At 54.0% G+C, this 13,477-nt stretch overlaps 2 protein-coding genes across 3 annotated transcripts in view; both read left to right on the top strand.

The window, feature by feature from the left end:
- The window catches only part of IQCA1L (IQ motif containing with AAA domain 1 like), a 15,400-nt gene extending 8,143 nt beyond the window's left edge, over positions 1 to 7,257 (top strand). The window contains exons 7-19 of the mRNA XM_017520242.1: positions 287 to 371; positions 829 to 954; positions 1,083 to 1,158; positions 1,551 to 1,657; positions 2,431 to 2,514; positions 2,605 to 2,663; positions 3,482 to 3,564; positions 3,718 to 3,825; positions 4,612 to 4,811; positions 5,289 to 5,375; positions 5,667 to 5,844; positions 6,242 to 6,480; positions 7,045 to 7,257. Coding sequence (XP_017375731.1) covers positions 287 to 371; positions 829 to 954; positions 1,083 to 1,158; positions 1,551 to 1,657; positions 2,431 to 2,514; positions 2,605 to 2,663; positions 3,482 to 3,564; positions 3,718 to 3,825; positions 4,612 to 4,811; positions 5,289 to 5,375; positions 5,667 to 5,844; positions 6,242 to 6,480; positions 7,045 to 7,152 — 1,540 coding nt within the window. The 3' untranslated portion in view covers positions 7,153 to 7,257. The remainder of the gene's footprint in view (positions 1 to 286; positions 372 to 828; positions 955 to 1,082; positions 1,159 to 1,550; positions 1,658 to 2,430; positions 2,515 to 2,604; positions 2,664 to 3,481; positions 3,565 to 3,717; positions 3,826 to 4,611; positions 4,812 to 5,288; positions 5,376 to 5,666; positions 5,845 to 6,241; positions 6,481 to 7,044) is intronic.
- Positions 7,258 to 10,582: 3,325 nt separating this feature from the next.
- ASB10 (ankyrin repeat and SOCS box containing 10) overlaps positions 10,583 to 13,477 on the top strand; it is a 10,713-nt gene continuing 7,818 nt past the window's right edge. Inside the window, exons 1-2 of one of the 2 annotated variants that reach the window (XM_017520262.1) lie at positions 10,583 to 10,963; positions 11,755 to 12,022. In XM_017520262.1, coding sequence (XP_017375751.1) covers positions 10,693 to 10,963; positions 11,755 to 12,022 — 539 coding nt within the window. In that variant the 5' untranslated portion in view covers positions 10,583 to 10,692. The other variant, XM_017520252.2, reaches the window with a different exon arrangement.

The raw sequence follows: 13,477 nt of genomic DNA on the forward strand, positions 1-13,477 counted from the left end.
CACCTCTCCATCTATCCATCCATTTGTCCACCCACCCACCCCTCTACCCCTCTCTTCTACCCACCTCTCCATCTGCCCACTACCCACCCATTCTTCTACCCATCTCTCCATCTATCCATCCATGCATCCACCTATCTACCCACCCACCTTTCTGCTCATCTCTCCATCTGTCTATCCATCTGTCCATCTGCCCGCCCACCCTTCTGCCCACCTCTCTGTCTACCTATCCATCCATCTGTCCATCCATTCATTCATCTTTCTGTCCAATCATTTTATATTCACTTAGTGACCTTACTGGCCGGTTCCCTGATTATCCAGATGAATCTTTAGGTGGATCCTACCTGATCTTTGCAGACAAAACTCCAGAACAGGTACCTGGCTGGAGGAAGGACAGGGGGTTTTCTGTGGCAGGTGGAGCCAGAGACTACAGAGAATAGTGAGTGGGATGGGGTGGGGTGGGGATCAGCTTCAATGGAGGCAGAGGTGGCTAGGGGAAATGAAGCTAGAAAGACGGCATGCAGAAGAGGAGCAAGGAGCAGCTGTGGCCAGAGCAGGCATTGTGGTGGGGAAAGGAAGGATGTCCGGGGAGACTGTGGTGACTCCAGATTCCCATGACCCAGAAGAGAAGAGTGGCTCTGACCAGAATGCTCCTTCTTGGGCACCCTTTCTCACCGGACCCTGATGGAGTGTCTGCATGCTCAGCTGTCCCAACCCCATCAGTTACTCTAGGCCTAGGGAATCCTTGGTCCACCCCAGTCTCAGGCCCTGGGTTCTCTTCTGTAAAATCCCCCCGATCTTCTCTGAAATGTCTTGTGTCATTGGTCACAGGTGAGAATGGAACTGGAGCTGCAGGTCCAAGAGAACAAAAAAAGGGAAAAAGAGAAGAGCAAGGAAAAAGAAAAGGATGAAAAAGAGAAGAAAAAGAAAGGAAAGGAAGAAAAGGCCAAGAAGGGGGTAAGACACCTTCTGGATGCATGGTTTGGGGGACTCATGGTAGGAAGATGGGTACAGGTAAGATTAGGGCCAGAGTCTGTGCTAGGCAGAGGTAATGAAGTCAAGGTCAAAGGATGTTTCTGTTCTAGGAGGTGGATGCAGTGCTGCAAGTATTGCCATCCAAATGTATCCCTATGATCAGTGCCGGGCATGAGGAATACTTAAGTAAGAGGGGAGACGGCTGGGGAGGAGTGTCTGTGCCTCGTGGGCCCTGGGGCATTGGGTCCTGGAGAAAGTGGTGTCTGCCACATGGACCATGAGGTGGCAGTGTGGGTGTGTGGGCAAAGGGGACAATGCCAAATGGGGAGAGGGAGGGGTATGGTGTGATTTTTTGGGTGGGGGTGTTATGGGTTTGGGTCTGAATCCTGTGGTCACAGGCCTTGGTGTCAACTCTGTCTGCTGTCTGGGTAGAAGCAGTGCCAGGCTGGTGGGTGGGGACAGGGCAACTAGCCAGGGTCCAGCTCCTGACCTGTGTGCACACCTGTGTCTCTATGTGTGCATGTGTGTGTACCCCCGGGAATCTGACCTTCACACATCCATCCATTCTCTGTGATCAGACCTATGGAAGAACCGGTGTGAGGGCGTACATCCCAGTCAGAATTATGACTCTGAGACCCTCCGGGAGGAGAAGAGGAAGGAGGTGGAGCTGGAGATCCGAATACAGGCGAGAGCGAGGGGTCAGGGCTTCCCTGCAGGCCACTACCCTGCACCTCCTCCCCTGCCCCGCACTTCCAGCCAGACTCGGGCTCCTCCCCACCCATTTCTCTGCCTCTCTCTTGTCCTGAACCCCCAACTCCGGTCAACAGCTCATCCTCTGTAGACTTCACTGCCTTGATGTGTGGTCCTAGCTCCACCTGCTGCCCATGTCAGTTCTCACCTTCCTCTGCCTCCCCCTGGTCCTGCTTTCTCCCAGGGCTGGAGCAGCAGGGGTGCAGGGTATGGGAGGGGCTCGAAGCCAGGGTATCCACACCCCACCACCATCCTCAGGAACCCTCTGATGATGCATCCCACTCATGCCATGGGCTTCAGGAGTGTTCAATCATGTGATCTTTCACACAACCCATGGTTTTCCTGATGGTACAAATAGAAAGTGAGGCTAAGAGGTTATGCAACTGTTCAGGTCACAGAGACCTCAGGGGTGGGTCTTGGGCTTGAACTCCATCTGGGGGCTTCTCCCCACATTGAAGGCTGTTAAGAGCAGGGTTCTTGGGAGAGCAGGAAGAGGATTATGACTGAATGTGAACAGGTGCCAGGAGGGAGGGAGGAACACAGAGAAACATGTGGGAAGGCACCAGGGCTGTCCCCACTGCTTTCATCAGGCTCACTGGGCTCTTCTGTAAGGCTCCTCCCCTCTTCCCCCTCCCTGCCTGCCTGCTCCTCTCCCACCTGTCCTCCCAGCCCCAGGCCACCCTGCCACACCTCTGCTGTCTCCCCTAGGTGGATGAACTGATGCGTCAGGAGCTGAGAAACCTCCGTCTGGCTGTGGACAAGGAGGAGGAAAGACCCTTGAGGGCTCCAAAGGCAAGATCAGGGGCTGGGGCTGGGCAGGGGAGGGCACACAGGGGAGGCAAGGAACAGGGCACAATGACCTATGTGCTTGTTTCTGACCAGAAAACACCTGGGAAGAAACCTGGGATAAAGAAGAAGGAAAAAGATCTGACCCCAAACAGGTAGCAGGCCCTGTGGTGCCTACTTTGCATATGGTGGTGGAGCAAGTCCCAGTCCACCTGCCCATGCACCCACCCACCCAGCAGCAAGTCCTGGCTCTGCCGCTGTGAGACCCTGGGAAAGTCGCTTTCCCTCTCCGACTCCCTGGCCTTGTTCACCAAGGACCTGCCCTGCCAAACTCATATGATAGCCGTGGGGATCAAGTAAAGGCATGTGAGACGCAGAGTAAGATGTCAATGGAGTTTCTAATCAGGTCATTGCTCTGCACTTCCAGATCCTCCCTCCAACCTTTGCCTTAACAAGATATCTCTGCCAAAGCCATTTCCCCCTGGACTTCCCACTCTGGGGAATTAAGGGACTCATCAGTGGTCCCTTCCTGCTGACTTGTCTGGTAAAGAGAGCTCACAAGCGCCTTGATGTCAGCTGCTTTAATTTAATGACTGTCCATCCCAGGGGCACTCACATCTTAAATGTGGTTTCTAAGAAAAGGGCAACGTTTCACTCAAATGACTGGATTTCTAATGGTGGACCTTTGGGCAGGGGGCAGACTGATGGGTGTCACAGAGACTCCTGTCCTCTTCACACCCCTCTCACAGAGCACCCACTGTGGGAGGCTTGCCTCCTGGGGTGGTGACTTGGTGCCACATCTGGTTCTGCCTGTCTACAGGCACTGTAGATATTTTTGACCAGAATGTTTGTCATGAGAACCACTGATCCCCTGTCTTCATGACAACAGTCCCCCATCTCTGTCTCCATTTTCCCTGTGTTGTCACTTGCTGATGTCCCTGGGGGGGCATCTTCCTGTGCCATCCTCTGCCAGGTCTGTGGAGTCTCTGTATGAAGAGCTTGTTATTGCTGGCCTTATAAGGAAGAGTGAGTCAGTAGCATTGAAAGACTACATAGGTGAGACCCCTCCCACAATGCCTGTTCTCAGTCTGTAGCCGGGTGCCAAGGCTCCCCTGTGCCCTGCCCACCAGCCACACCTTTCCTGTGGCTGATTACCTGATTGCCACTCAGAGAGGGTACCTGCCACTCAGTGGCTACATGTTGCCACAGGTGACTGTCTCTATCTTGGATCCACTCTGAGTTTGGCAAAGAAGTTGCCCATGCCCTCTCTGTTTGACATACGACAGAACGTGGCCTTGTATGCTGTCCTTCGGCTTGGTGAGAGGCCCTGGGGGTGTGGGGAGCCAGCTCTGGGCAGGCAGCCCTTGGGGTAAGGGCTAGGGTCAGGGTAGGGTGGCTGAGGTGGGCATGTCCAACCTGGGCCTCCAAGCCCCAGGTCCTCCTGCCCTGCCTAGGCCCTGCTGGAGCTCACACCCAGATTGGGCCACCCCAGAAATCATGTAGGCCCTTGACCTGCTGAGGAGTCCATACTGCCAGCCCTTACCCAATCTGAGGGACAACCCGGGGTCTGTCCTGCTCCCGGAAGACCAGCCCTGCACCCGCTGAGCCGAGCTGAAAAGCTTTCTGAAGTGGTTTATTCCATGACTTCTTTTTTTCTTTTTTTTTTTTTTTTGTGGCAACAGAATCTTATTCTGTTGCTCAGGCTGGAGTGCAGTAGGGCGATCTCAGCTCACTGCAACTTCCGCCTCCCGTGTCTCGTGCCTTTCAATTCCACCATGTGATAATCCAGGAGTGGAAGCACATGGAGTGGAAAACAGGGCATTGGCTAGGGTAGCAGGCTCCCTCCCAGCCCCATATACACCTCTTCATGCTGGAGACTGCTAGGCCATTCAAAATCCCCTGCTGCAACTCCTGGCTCCCAGGCCTAAGGGACTAGGGGACCCGCTGGTGTTGGGGAAGGTAGAATGCCATGATCTGCACCTCCTCCCCCAGCCCCAGCCCCAGACCCTTGGCCTGACCTTACGCAGAGTCAAGTCGTTGACTCCAACCCTGACTCCTGCTGCTGATCCGTCATCTGTCTCTGGCCCATTTCCTTGCTCTTAGGCTCCCGGGATATCCACGCCATGGCCCCGCTCATCCGCTCCATCCTCCTGGTGGGCCCCTCTGGCATGGGGAAGAAGATGCTGGTTAAGGCGGTGTGCACAGAAACTGGCGCCAACCTGTTCGACCTGTCCCCTGACAACCTGCTGGGCAAATATCCTGGCAGAAACGGGGCACAGATGATGGTGCATATAGTCTTCAAGGTCTGGAGCCCCCAGCTTTTGGCCTTTCTGTTTCTCAGACCTATGGCAAGAGAGGAGGGTGGGCTCTATGCCTAAGAGGTCACCCATCAGCCTACTGGGTGTGATTTCAGGTGCTGAACTGGTGAGATCTCCCTACCAACTTGGGCTAGGAGCTTGGGTTCCCCCTGCAGTCCCTATGGTGGGGGAATGAAGAAAAAGTGGAGGAAACAGAGAAGTTCCTTTTCATGGGCTTAATATGCAGTAGGATGAGGCTTGATATGCAGTCCCCCATGGGGGGCAGTGACTCAGTTTACCCTGAGGTATGAGGTGTGTGCAGCAGCAGGCTGGGGGTGGGTCTGGCAGGTGTAGAGAATGGAGACTGGTCTCTAAGGTCAGCCCCTGCCCAAGGCCAGCCCTCGTCCTGGCTTCTGACCAGCAGGGACATGACCCTTCTCCAGGGACATCTAACATCTGATTTTTGTTCTCCGACCCATCCAGGTAGCCCGGCTCCTACAGCCCTCTGTGATTTGGATTGGAAATGCTGAGAAGAATTTCTATAAGAAGATCCCCAAAGAAGACAGGGAGGTGAGGGAGCGTGCGCGGGAAGGCTGTGTGGCCGGTGGCATGAGCTGGGGCCGGGCTGGAAGGCCTGGGCTTGTTCAAGTCACTCCAAACCCCACCCACGGGGTCCTGGCACATGTCCCCTCTACTCCTCATACCTAATTTCCTTGTCTCAGAACAAGATGGGCAGCCTCCTCACACCACTAGGGCTGAGGTGAGGCTGAGGGCGGGGCGTGTGCTCTGAGAACTTGGGAGCCCCGTACACTGGGCCACTGTGCCCCAGCCCCACCACTCCTGCTGCCTCCCCTGGAGCAGATAGATCCAAAGCGGATAAAGAAGGACCTCACCAAGGCCTTGCGGCTGCTGACTCCTGGAGACCGTGTGATGCTGATTGGGACAACCTCCCGGCCGCAGCTGGCTGAGATACGGGGGCTGTGCCGGGTCTATGAGCGGATCCTCTTCATGCCCAGGCCTGACTACGCATCCCGCTATGGTGAGGCCTGGGGACTCAGGGCTGGCTGCTCCTCCCAAAGCCTGCCCACTTCTCTCCCCATCCCCCATTGCTGCTGTAAGCCCTCACCCCACAGCCAGGTCTTCTGGAAGGGCCGCTAGACAAGCAGCCCAGTGGCCTGGGTCCTGGCTTCGGCTCTGTGGGCACAAGCAGGTGGTTTATGTCCTCCCAGTCTCCACATCCTCAGGCTGAGTTGGGAGGATGACCCTTGCCTCGCTTGAGATCTGGTACCTCCTCAGGGGAAGGGGAGCTGATGATGTGGAGCTGCCCCTCAGAGCACAAAGCTCCTTCCAGATCCAGGCGGGGGCTGCTCAGGCCTTGATGTCCCTCCCTGGTACCCACTGCCCCTCCAAGCCCCATGTCTTCCACGTGCCTGCAGTGCTCTGGAAGCGTATGATAGAGGCCCAGGGCATCCAGCCAACCCAGCGCCTGGACATCAGTGCCCTGGCCAAGGTCTCCGATGGCTACACACCGGGTCACATTCTCCAAGCCATCCAGTCGGTGCTGAGTGAGCGGCGGTTCCTGCAACTGTCCAAGCGGCCCCTGGTGGCCTCCGAGTTCCTGGGACAACTGTCGAAGCTGGATCCAGTGTACAGGGAGGAGGAGGAGTCCCTGAAGGTGAGGTAGCAGGGGCAGGGGCTGTGGGTGAGCAGCGCCTTTGGCGAGTCAGGCCCCCCAAATCACACCTCGTACCCCTCGCCTCCCTCTGGTAATTTGTAACTCCCACAAATTACCAGAAAACAATTGGTGGAAATGCATGTGGAGCTCAGCTGGGAAGGGAGCAGGAAATCACCAGGAAATGCTAAGGCTTTGGTGCTGTCCCACCTGTTTCCCTGAGGGTGGGGGCTTGGAAGGGCCACCAAGGTATCAGGAGCCCTTGGTGGGTTCTGACAGCAGCTGGCACCCGCCTTTCCTACCCCTGAGTCAGTGCCCACCCAAGGATGGTCTTGGGAGCACAGGAGAGAGGGCTGCAGGTGTGGAGGGAGGAGGGCTTGTTCCCTGAGAATGGCTGACATCATGCCTAAAGCACTTGGTGGGGAGCAAGGGAAGCCTCAGCTCTAGTAGGACCTCCAAACCCTGGGCAAGAGAAAAGGCTGCTGAGAAAACAGAATCTGAGAAAAGGGGAGGGGTGAGGTCAGGATGGGTCCAAGGGCCTTACCACTCCTGTGCCCATCAACCCAGGACTGGTACTTCAAGACCCCATTGGGCAAGAAGAACATGAAACACAGGATGGACCGGTTGGAGGCTGAGGAGGCCAAGCTGGCCAAGGAGAAGAAGAAAAGGAAGTGATGGCTGAGGCCTTCGGGCACCTGAGATTAGTGGGGCGGGACAGGGTAGTGGCCCAGGGGTAAAGGGATGGGGCAGAGGCATAAATGCCCAGATGACTTGGGGACAGACTCTCCTTGTCCATCCATGTCTGTGTCTTCCCACCCTTCCTTCTGTGCCCCCACCTGTGTCTGCCACCGTCTGGCACCCACCTCTCTCCTGGGCCCTGGCCCTCGCCGGCTCACTGCCACCTCCCTGCTCTGGCCCCTCGATCCCTGTCCTCAGCCCCACTTCTAGGTCTTCAATTCCTTGTCATTGTCCTATCCTGGCTCCCTGACTCTCTTCTTCCTCAAAGTATTTAAGGGAGAAAAAATAGGAAGAGGAGAGAGGGGAGAATGAAGATCTGCAGTCAGTATAGAAAAAGAAAACACACAAGTCTAGAAGTTAACTATCCCTGGTTCTGACCCCACTTGGCACTAACTTCCTGTGTGACCCAGAGAGTTCTTTCCTGTCTCTGGGGCTCAGTTTCCTTACTCATAAAGTGAAGAGAGATTGGACCAGGAATTTCTAAGGTCCCTTCTACTCTAGGGTTTGACTATTCTAACAAAAGTGTCTGGGAAGTCTGGGCGGTGAAGGTGCTTGGGCAGCGGGGGGTGGTGGGCTGGGGAGCAGGGCTCAGCAATGGTGTGGGGAAGTGGTGGGGCTTTGTGACCAGGGCAAGGGCTGCTGGTAGACCCAATGCTTTGGTGGACATGGCAGTGCAGCATTGGCTAGACCCAATTTCTCTGGGTGGCCTTCATTTCTTTTCTCTAAAGACCTCTCCCCTGGCACCCTGCTTGCCCCAGCTCTGTACTGCATTCTCTGACCGCATCCTAACCTTCTGTGCTCAATGGGATGGAGCCTCCTGCCCCTGGGGTGGGGGTCCATATGTGGGTTTCCCCTTGCTGGGGAGGGAACAGCTCAGCGGTGAATGGGGTCAGAGAACTTAGGGAGCAGGGGCAACTGTACCAAGGGCTGGGGAGCCCCAGGGTGTTCTCTTGGAAGAGGCAGATCCATGGACCATGTACAGAGTGTGTGGATGAAGACCAAGGTGTGTTCACAGGTAGTAAGAGACAATAAGAGACCTGAAACTATAAAACCACTAGAAGAAAACATAGGGGAAATCTCCGTGATATTGGTCTGGGTAAAGATTTCTTGGATATGACCCAAAAGCACAGGCAATGAAAGCAAAAATAGACATATGGGATTGCAGCAAACTAAAAGGTTTCTGCACAGCAAAGGAAATGACAGAGTGAAGAGACGATCCACAGACTGGGAAAAAATACTTGCATTTCAAACATCGGATAAGGGGTGAATATCCAAAATACACAAGGAACTCAAACTACCTCAATAACAAGAAAACAACCCTATTAAAAAATGGACAAATGATTTGAATAGACATTTCTCAAAAGAAGACATACAAATGGCCAACAGATATCTGGAAATATGTTCAACATCATTAATCATCAGAGAAATGTGAATCAAAAACCACAATGAGATATTATCTCATGTCTGTTAGATTGGCTGTTATTGAGAAGGGAACTCCGTGTGCTGTTGGTGGTGTGGAAATTAGTACCATTTTGAAAAATAGAATAAAGGTTCCTCAAAAAACTGAAAATAGAATTACCTTATGATCCAGCAATCCCAGTACTGGGTATATACCCAAAGGAATTGAAATCAGAGGGCAGAAGCGATGTGCGTACCCCCGTGTCCCCTGCAGCACTACTCACAATCTCCCAGACTTTGGAACAACTTGTGTCCGTCAGCGATGAATGGATTTTTAAATGCGGTGTATCTGGAGGGCATTATGCTAAGTGAAATAAGCCAGGTGCAGAAAGACACATACCGCATGATCTTGCTTATTGTGGAATCCAAAAATGTCAAAATCCCAGAAGTAAAGAGTAGAATGGTGATTCCCAGAGGCTGGGGGCTTGGGGGCGGTGGACAGGGAAAGGAGAGACATTGGTCAGTGGGTACGATGTTACAGGTAGATAGGGTAAGTTCAGCTGTTTTATTGCACGGCAAGGTGACTATAGTGAATAATGATGTATATTTCAAAATAGCTAAAAAAGGATTTTATTGATTGATTGATTGAGACAGAGTCTTGCTCTGTCGCCCAGGCTGGAATGCAGTGGAGCCATCTTGGCTCGCTGCAACCTCTGCCTCCCGGGTTCAAGCGATTCTCTTGCCTCAGCCTCCCGAGTAGCTGGGATTACAGGCACCCACCACCGCACCTGGCTAATTTTTATATTTTTAGTAGAGATGGGTTTTCACCATGTTGGTCAGGCTGGTCTTGAGCTCGTGACCTCATGATCCACCCTCCTTGGCCTTCCAAAGTGCTGGGATTACAGGCGTGAGCCACCATGCCCAGGCTTTAAGAGAGGATTTTAAATGCTTTCACCACAAAGAAATGGTAAATATCATTTGATAAGTGTGCTAATTACCCCGGTATGATTATACATTATATACATGTATCAAAATATATCCCATAAATACATACAATTATTGGTCAATTAAAAATGAAACTTAAAAAAGCAATTTATTACAAAAATTTTTTTATGCAGAAGGTATTCAGGGTAAAATATAAAAAAGAAAAAAAAGATTTTTAAGCCAGCGTGAGCCAAAGGGGCAAGACCACTGGGGGTGGAGCACCCCAACCCCACAGTGGGCAGTGGTGGGTCAGAGCTGAGCCTGGGCGCTTGGTTTCACATTTTCTTCCTCCCTTATTTTTCCTTTTGATCCACACGTACCCCAAACAAAAGTCAGTGCCTGAGTAGACAGAAACACTTCTCCTTTCTCACTCTCTAGTGGAGACCCCATGTTACCACAGCAAAGGAGAGATGTCACCCGAGGTAGAGGTCATCCAGGGAGATTGAGGGTCAGCATCAAGGGCAGGCATGGGAGTTTCTGTGGCTGCCTGTGGGTTACACCCTGTTTTCCAGACACATGTCTGTCTTCGGGAGCCCCCTGAGTGGTGCCTCACACAGTGGGGGCAATCTCTGTCACTACTGTGAACTCCTCCCTTGGTTTGGGAGTGGGAAGGTGCAGGGCTAAGAGATGACATTTGGAAGGGCAGGAAATATTATCTGGCATCCCCAAGCCTTCCCGGGGGATCAGAGCCCAAACGGCTGGAGGCTGGTTTGGTGAAGCAGAGAAGCTTGAGGTCCCAGGTTCCAGTTCTGGCTCTGCAACAAGTTCTCTATGTGATCTTGGGAAATTCACTGCCCTTTAATGCTGAGATGACAGAATGGACTGCATGGTCCCTTTCCACCTGGAGGTCATACAGCCCTGGGGCGTAGTTCAGGGTCAGAAGGCTCAGCCCTCACTTGTTCTCCTGCCCCTCCCTAATTCCCCCACTCAGCCTGACAGCTGGGCCAGTCTGGGCTATTTATGGCTTGGCCTGATGTTGTGTTCCCCTGTGCCTCCCACGCTGGGCCCCACCCAGCTTAGGCCCAGCACCCACCCACCCAGTCCACCAGCCACATCGCCAGGAGTCCTGCTGCTTTGGCTCTCACAGAACAAGCCATGCCCTGGGGAAAGAACTCCTCTCACCACTGGGGACACCATCTGGGGTGCCTCCCTTCTGCCTCTGCCTGCCGGGTCTGGGGGCCTCACTCCCGCCCAGCCTGGGAGACCCGTCAGCCATCACCACTGCTCTGCCAAGATATGGCCCTGCAGAATGCCATCTACACCGGAGACCTGGCAAGATTGCAGGAGCTGTTCCCCCCGCACAGCACAGCCGACCTGCTGCTGGAGAGCCGGGGCGCAGAGCCTCGCTGGAGCAGCCACCAGAGGGGTGAGGGGCAGCTGGGGATGCTGAGAACGAGGGGGCTGGGCTGACTGCCTTTGCCACAGAGGTCCTAAGGGCTTGAGGAAAAGGAGAAGCCCCCGGCTGTTACTCCCTGACCTCAAAACTTGCCCAATAGCCTAAACCTTGGCCCAGGAACACAGTCATGCGGAGCCCAGAATAGCTCCTGCTGGCTGTGTGGCCAGGTCAGGCTTGGAGCGAGGGACACAGGGGCCGTCTGCCTCCATCTGTCTGTATTTCCCTCCTGCTCTCCCTCTCTCTACCTTTGGCATCTACCTCTCCTCCCTACTCCCCTCTCCCTGCCCACATGCTCATGAATTGGTCTCCAGAAGACTGCAAGGGGCAGGGAGAGCCCCCCAATGACAGACACCCCCTCTGTGCCAGGCTGGTGGAGAAGCCCAGCAGAGGGTCTGAGGAGCACCCCAAGTCTGGCCCGGGACCCATCGTCACCCGCACGGCCTCGGGACCTGCCCTTGCCTTCTGGCAGGCAGTGCTGGCTGGGGATGTGGGCTGTGTCTCCCACATCCTTGCAGACTCCAGTACTGGCCTGGCTCCTGATTCCGTCTTTGATACCAGTGACCCAGAGCGATGGAGGGATTTCCGCTTCAACATCCGTGCTCTGAGTACGGGCCGGGGCACTGGGGGGGTCTCAGTGGGAGAGAAGGGAGGAAGCAGATGGAGCTCTGGGCTCCCTCTTCCTGCCTCTGGCCACCTCACCCCATTGGCTGGCAGGTCTTTGCCTTCCCTGGGGATCTAAGGCCCACGCCCCCTCTCCCTAGGACTCTGGTCTCTGACATATGAAGAGGAGCTGACCACCCCACTGCATGTGGCAGCCAGCCGTGGCCACACTGAAGTCCTGCGGCTACTGCTGAGGCGGCGGGCAAGGCCGGACAGTGCCCCTGGGGGCCGCACTGCCCTGCACGAGGCCTGTGCTGCAGGCCACACTGCCTGTGTCCATGTGCTGCTGGTGGCAGGAGCTGACCCCAACATCGCTGACCAGGATGGGAAACGGCCCCTGCATCTCTGCCGGGGGCCTGGCACCCTTGAGTGAGTGACCCCTCACCCCAACCCCCAGTTCCACTCTGAGGGGAGGCAACGAGGCCTTCTCAGGGAGGATGGGGGAAAATGTCAGGGTTATGGGGTAGATTAGTCCAGGCTTGGGGCTTAGGTCAGGGTGCAATTACTTCCCAAGCCATCCACCCGTTAACGCCATGAACTTTGTAGTTCATGGACTTTGGACTTTGTAGTTCTGGACTTTGGACAGTTTTCTAGTCTCCCAGGGGTGGAGGGAGGCTGTGGCAGGGGTGCAGTTGCATGGCCTGCATTGGGAAATTGCCTGGCTCCATTATGGAAGGTGGTGTTGCTTAAAGGTTTTTTAAAACACTTTCTGAGCTTATTCTATGTTCCAGGCACTGTACTAAGTACATCAGCAACTAAGTCATGGCCCTGCCTTCAGGGAGCTTACTGTCCATTGATCCAGACAGGGAGTAGAGGATGGCGGCCCAGTGAGGACCTGCTGGAGTTCCTCTGGGCCGGGTCTGGTTCTCCATGACAGGTCTAGAATCTCCATATTGATAGGGCACTCTCAGATCATGGGCTAAAGGCACTCTCACTAACTAAACTCCCAAGAAACTAATGAATACACCCAAATGTGCCAATGTATCATTTATTGTAGGGAATAGTTCTTTGCAGTCACATAAATAATTGCAATCCATGTGTAAGGGACCTGGGAGGATGGGATCCCAATTACAATTGTGTGAACTAACCCTCCATACTACAGAGGCCCTCTCTCTACTGACTGCACACCTATGGGTCTTGCCTCTCGCCTCTGAAAGGTGCCAAATGATTGACCTTGGGGTTCTCCTTTCATGGACCCTCTCGTTGTTAACCTCATCAGCCTCTAGAGGATTCTATAGATGTAATCATACTATGGTTGCAGATGTGTTCTTTACTAGTGTGGCCCATTGGAAACCTAATCTGAGCCATATATGCAATTTAGAATGTTCTAGCAGCCCTATCAAAAAATGGCGAATGACTGGGCACAGTGGCTCACACCTGTAATCCCAGCACTTTGGGAGGTAGAGCCAGGTGGATCACCTGAGGTCAGGAGTTCAAGACCAGCCTGGCCAACGTGGTAAAACCTCCGTCTCCACTAAAAATACAAAAATCAGCCAGGTGTGGTGGCGGGCGCCTGTAATCCCAGCTACTCGGGAGGCTGAAGCAGGAGAATCTCTTGAACCTGGGAGGCTGAGGTTGCAGTGAGCTGAGATTGTGCCACTGCACTCCAGGCTGGGTGAAAAAGGGAAACTCTGTCTCAAAACAAACAAACAAAAACAGAAACCCCACAAAAATTAATCGGGCATGGTGGTGCATGCCTGTAATCTTAGCTACTCAGGAGGCTGAGGTGGGAGGATCACTTGAGCCTGTGAGATTGCAGTGAGTGGAGATTGTACCACTGTACTCTAGCCTGGATGACAGAGAGAGACCCTATCTCAAAAAAAA

Source organism: Cebus imitator, unplaced genomic scaffold (assembly GCF_001604975.1).
Source record: "Cebus imitator isolate Cc_AM_T3 unplaced genomic scaffold, Cebus_imitator-1.0 Scaffold20, whole genome shotgun sequence".
Taxonomy (NCBI): Eukaryota; Metazoa; Chordata; class Mammalia; order Primates; family Cebidae; genus Cebus; species Cebus imitator.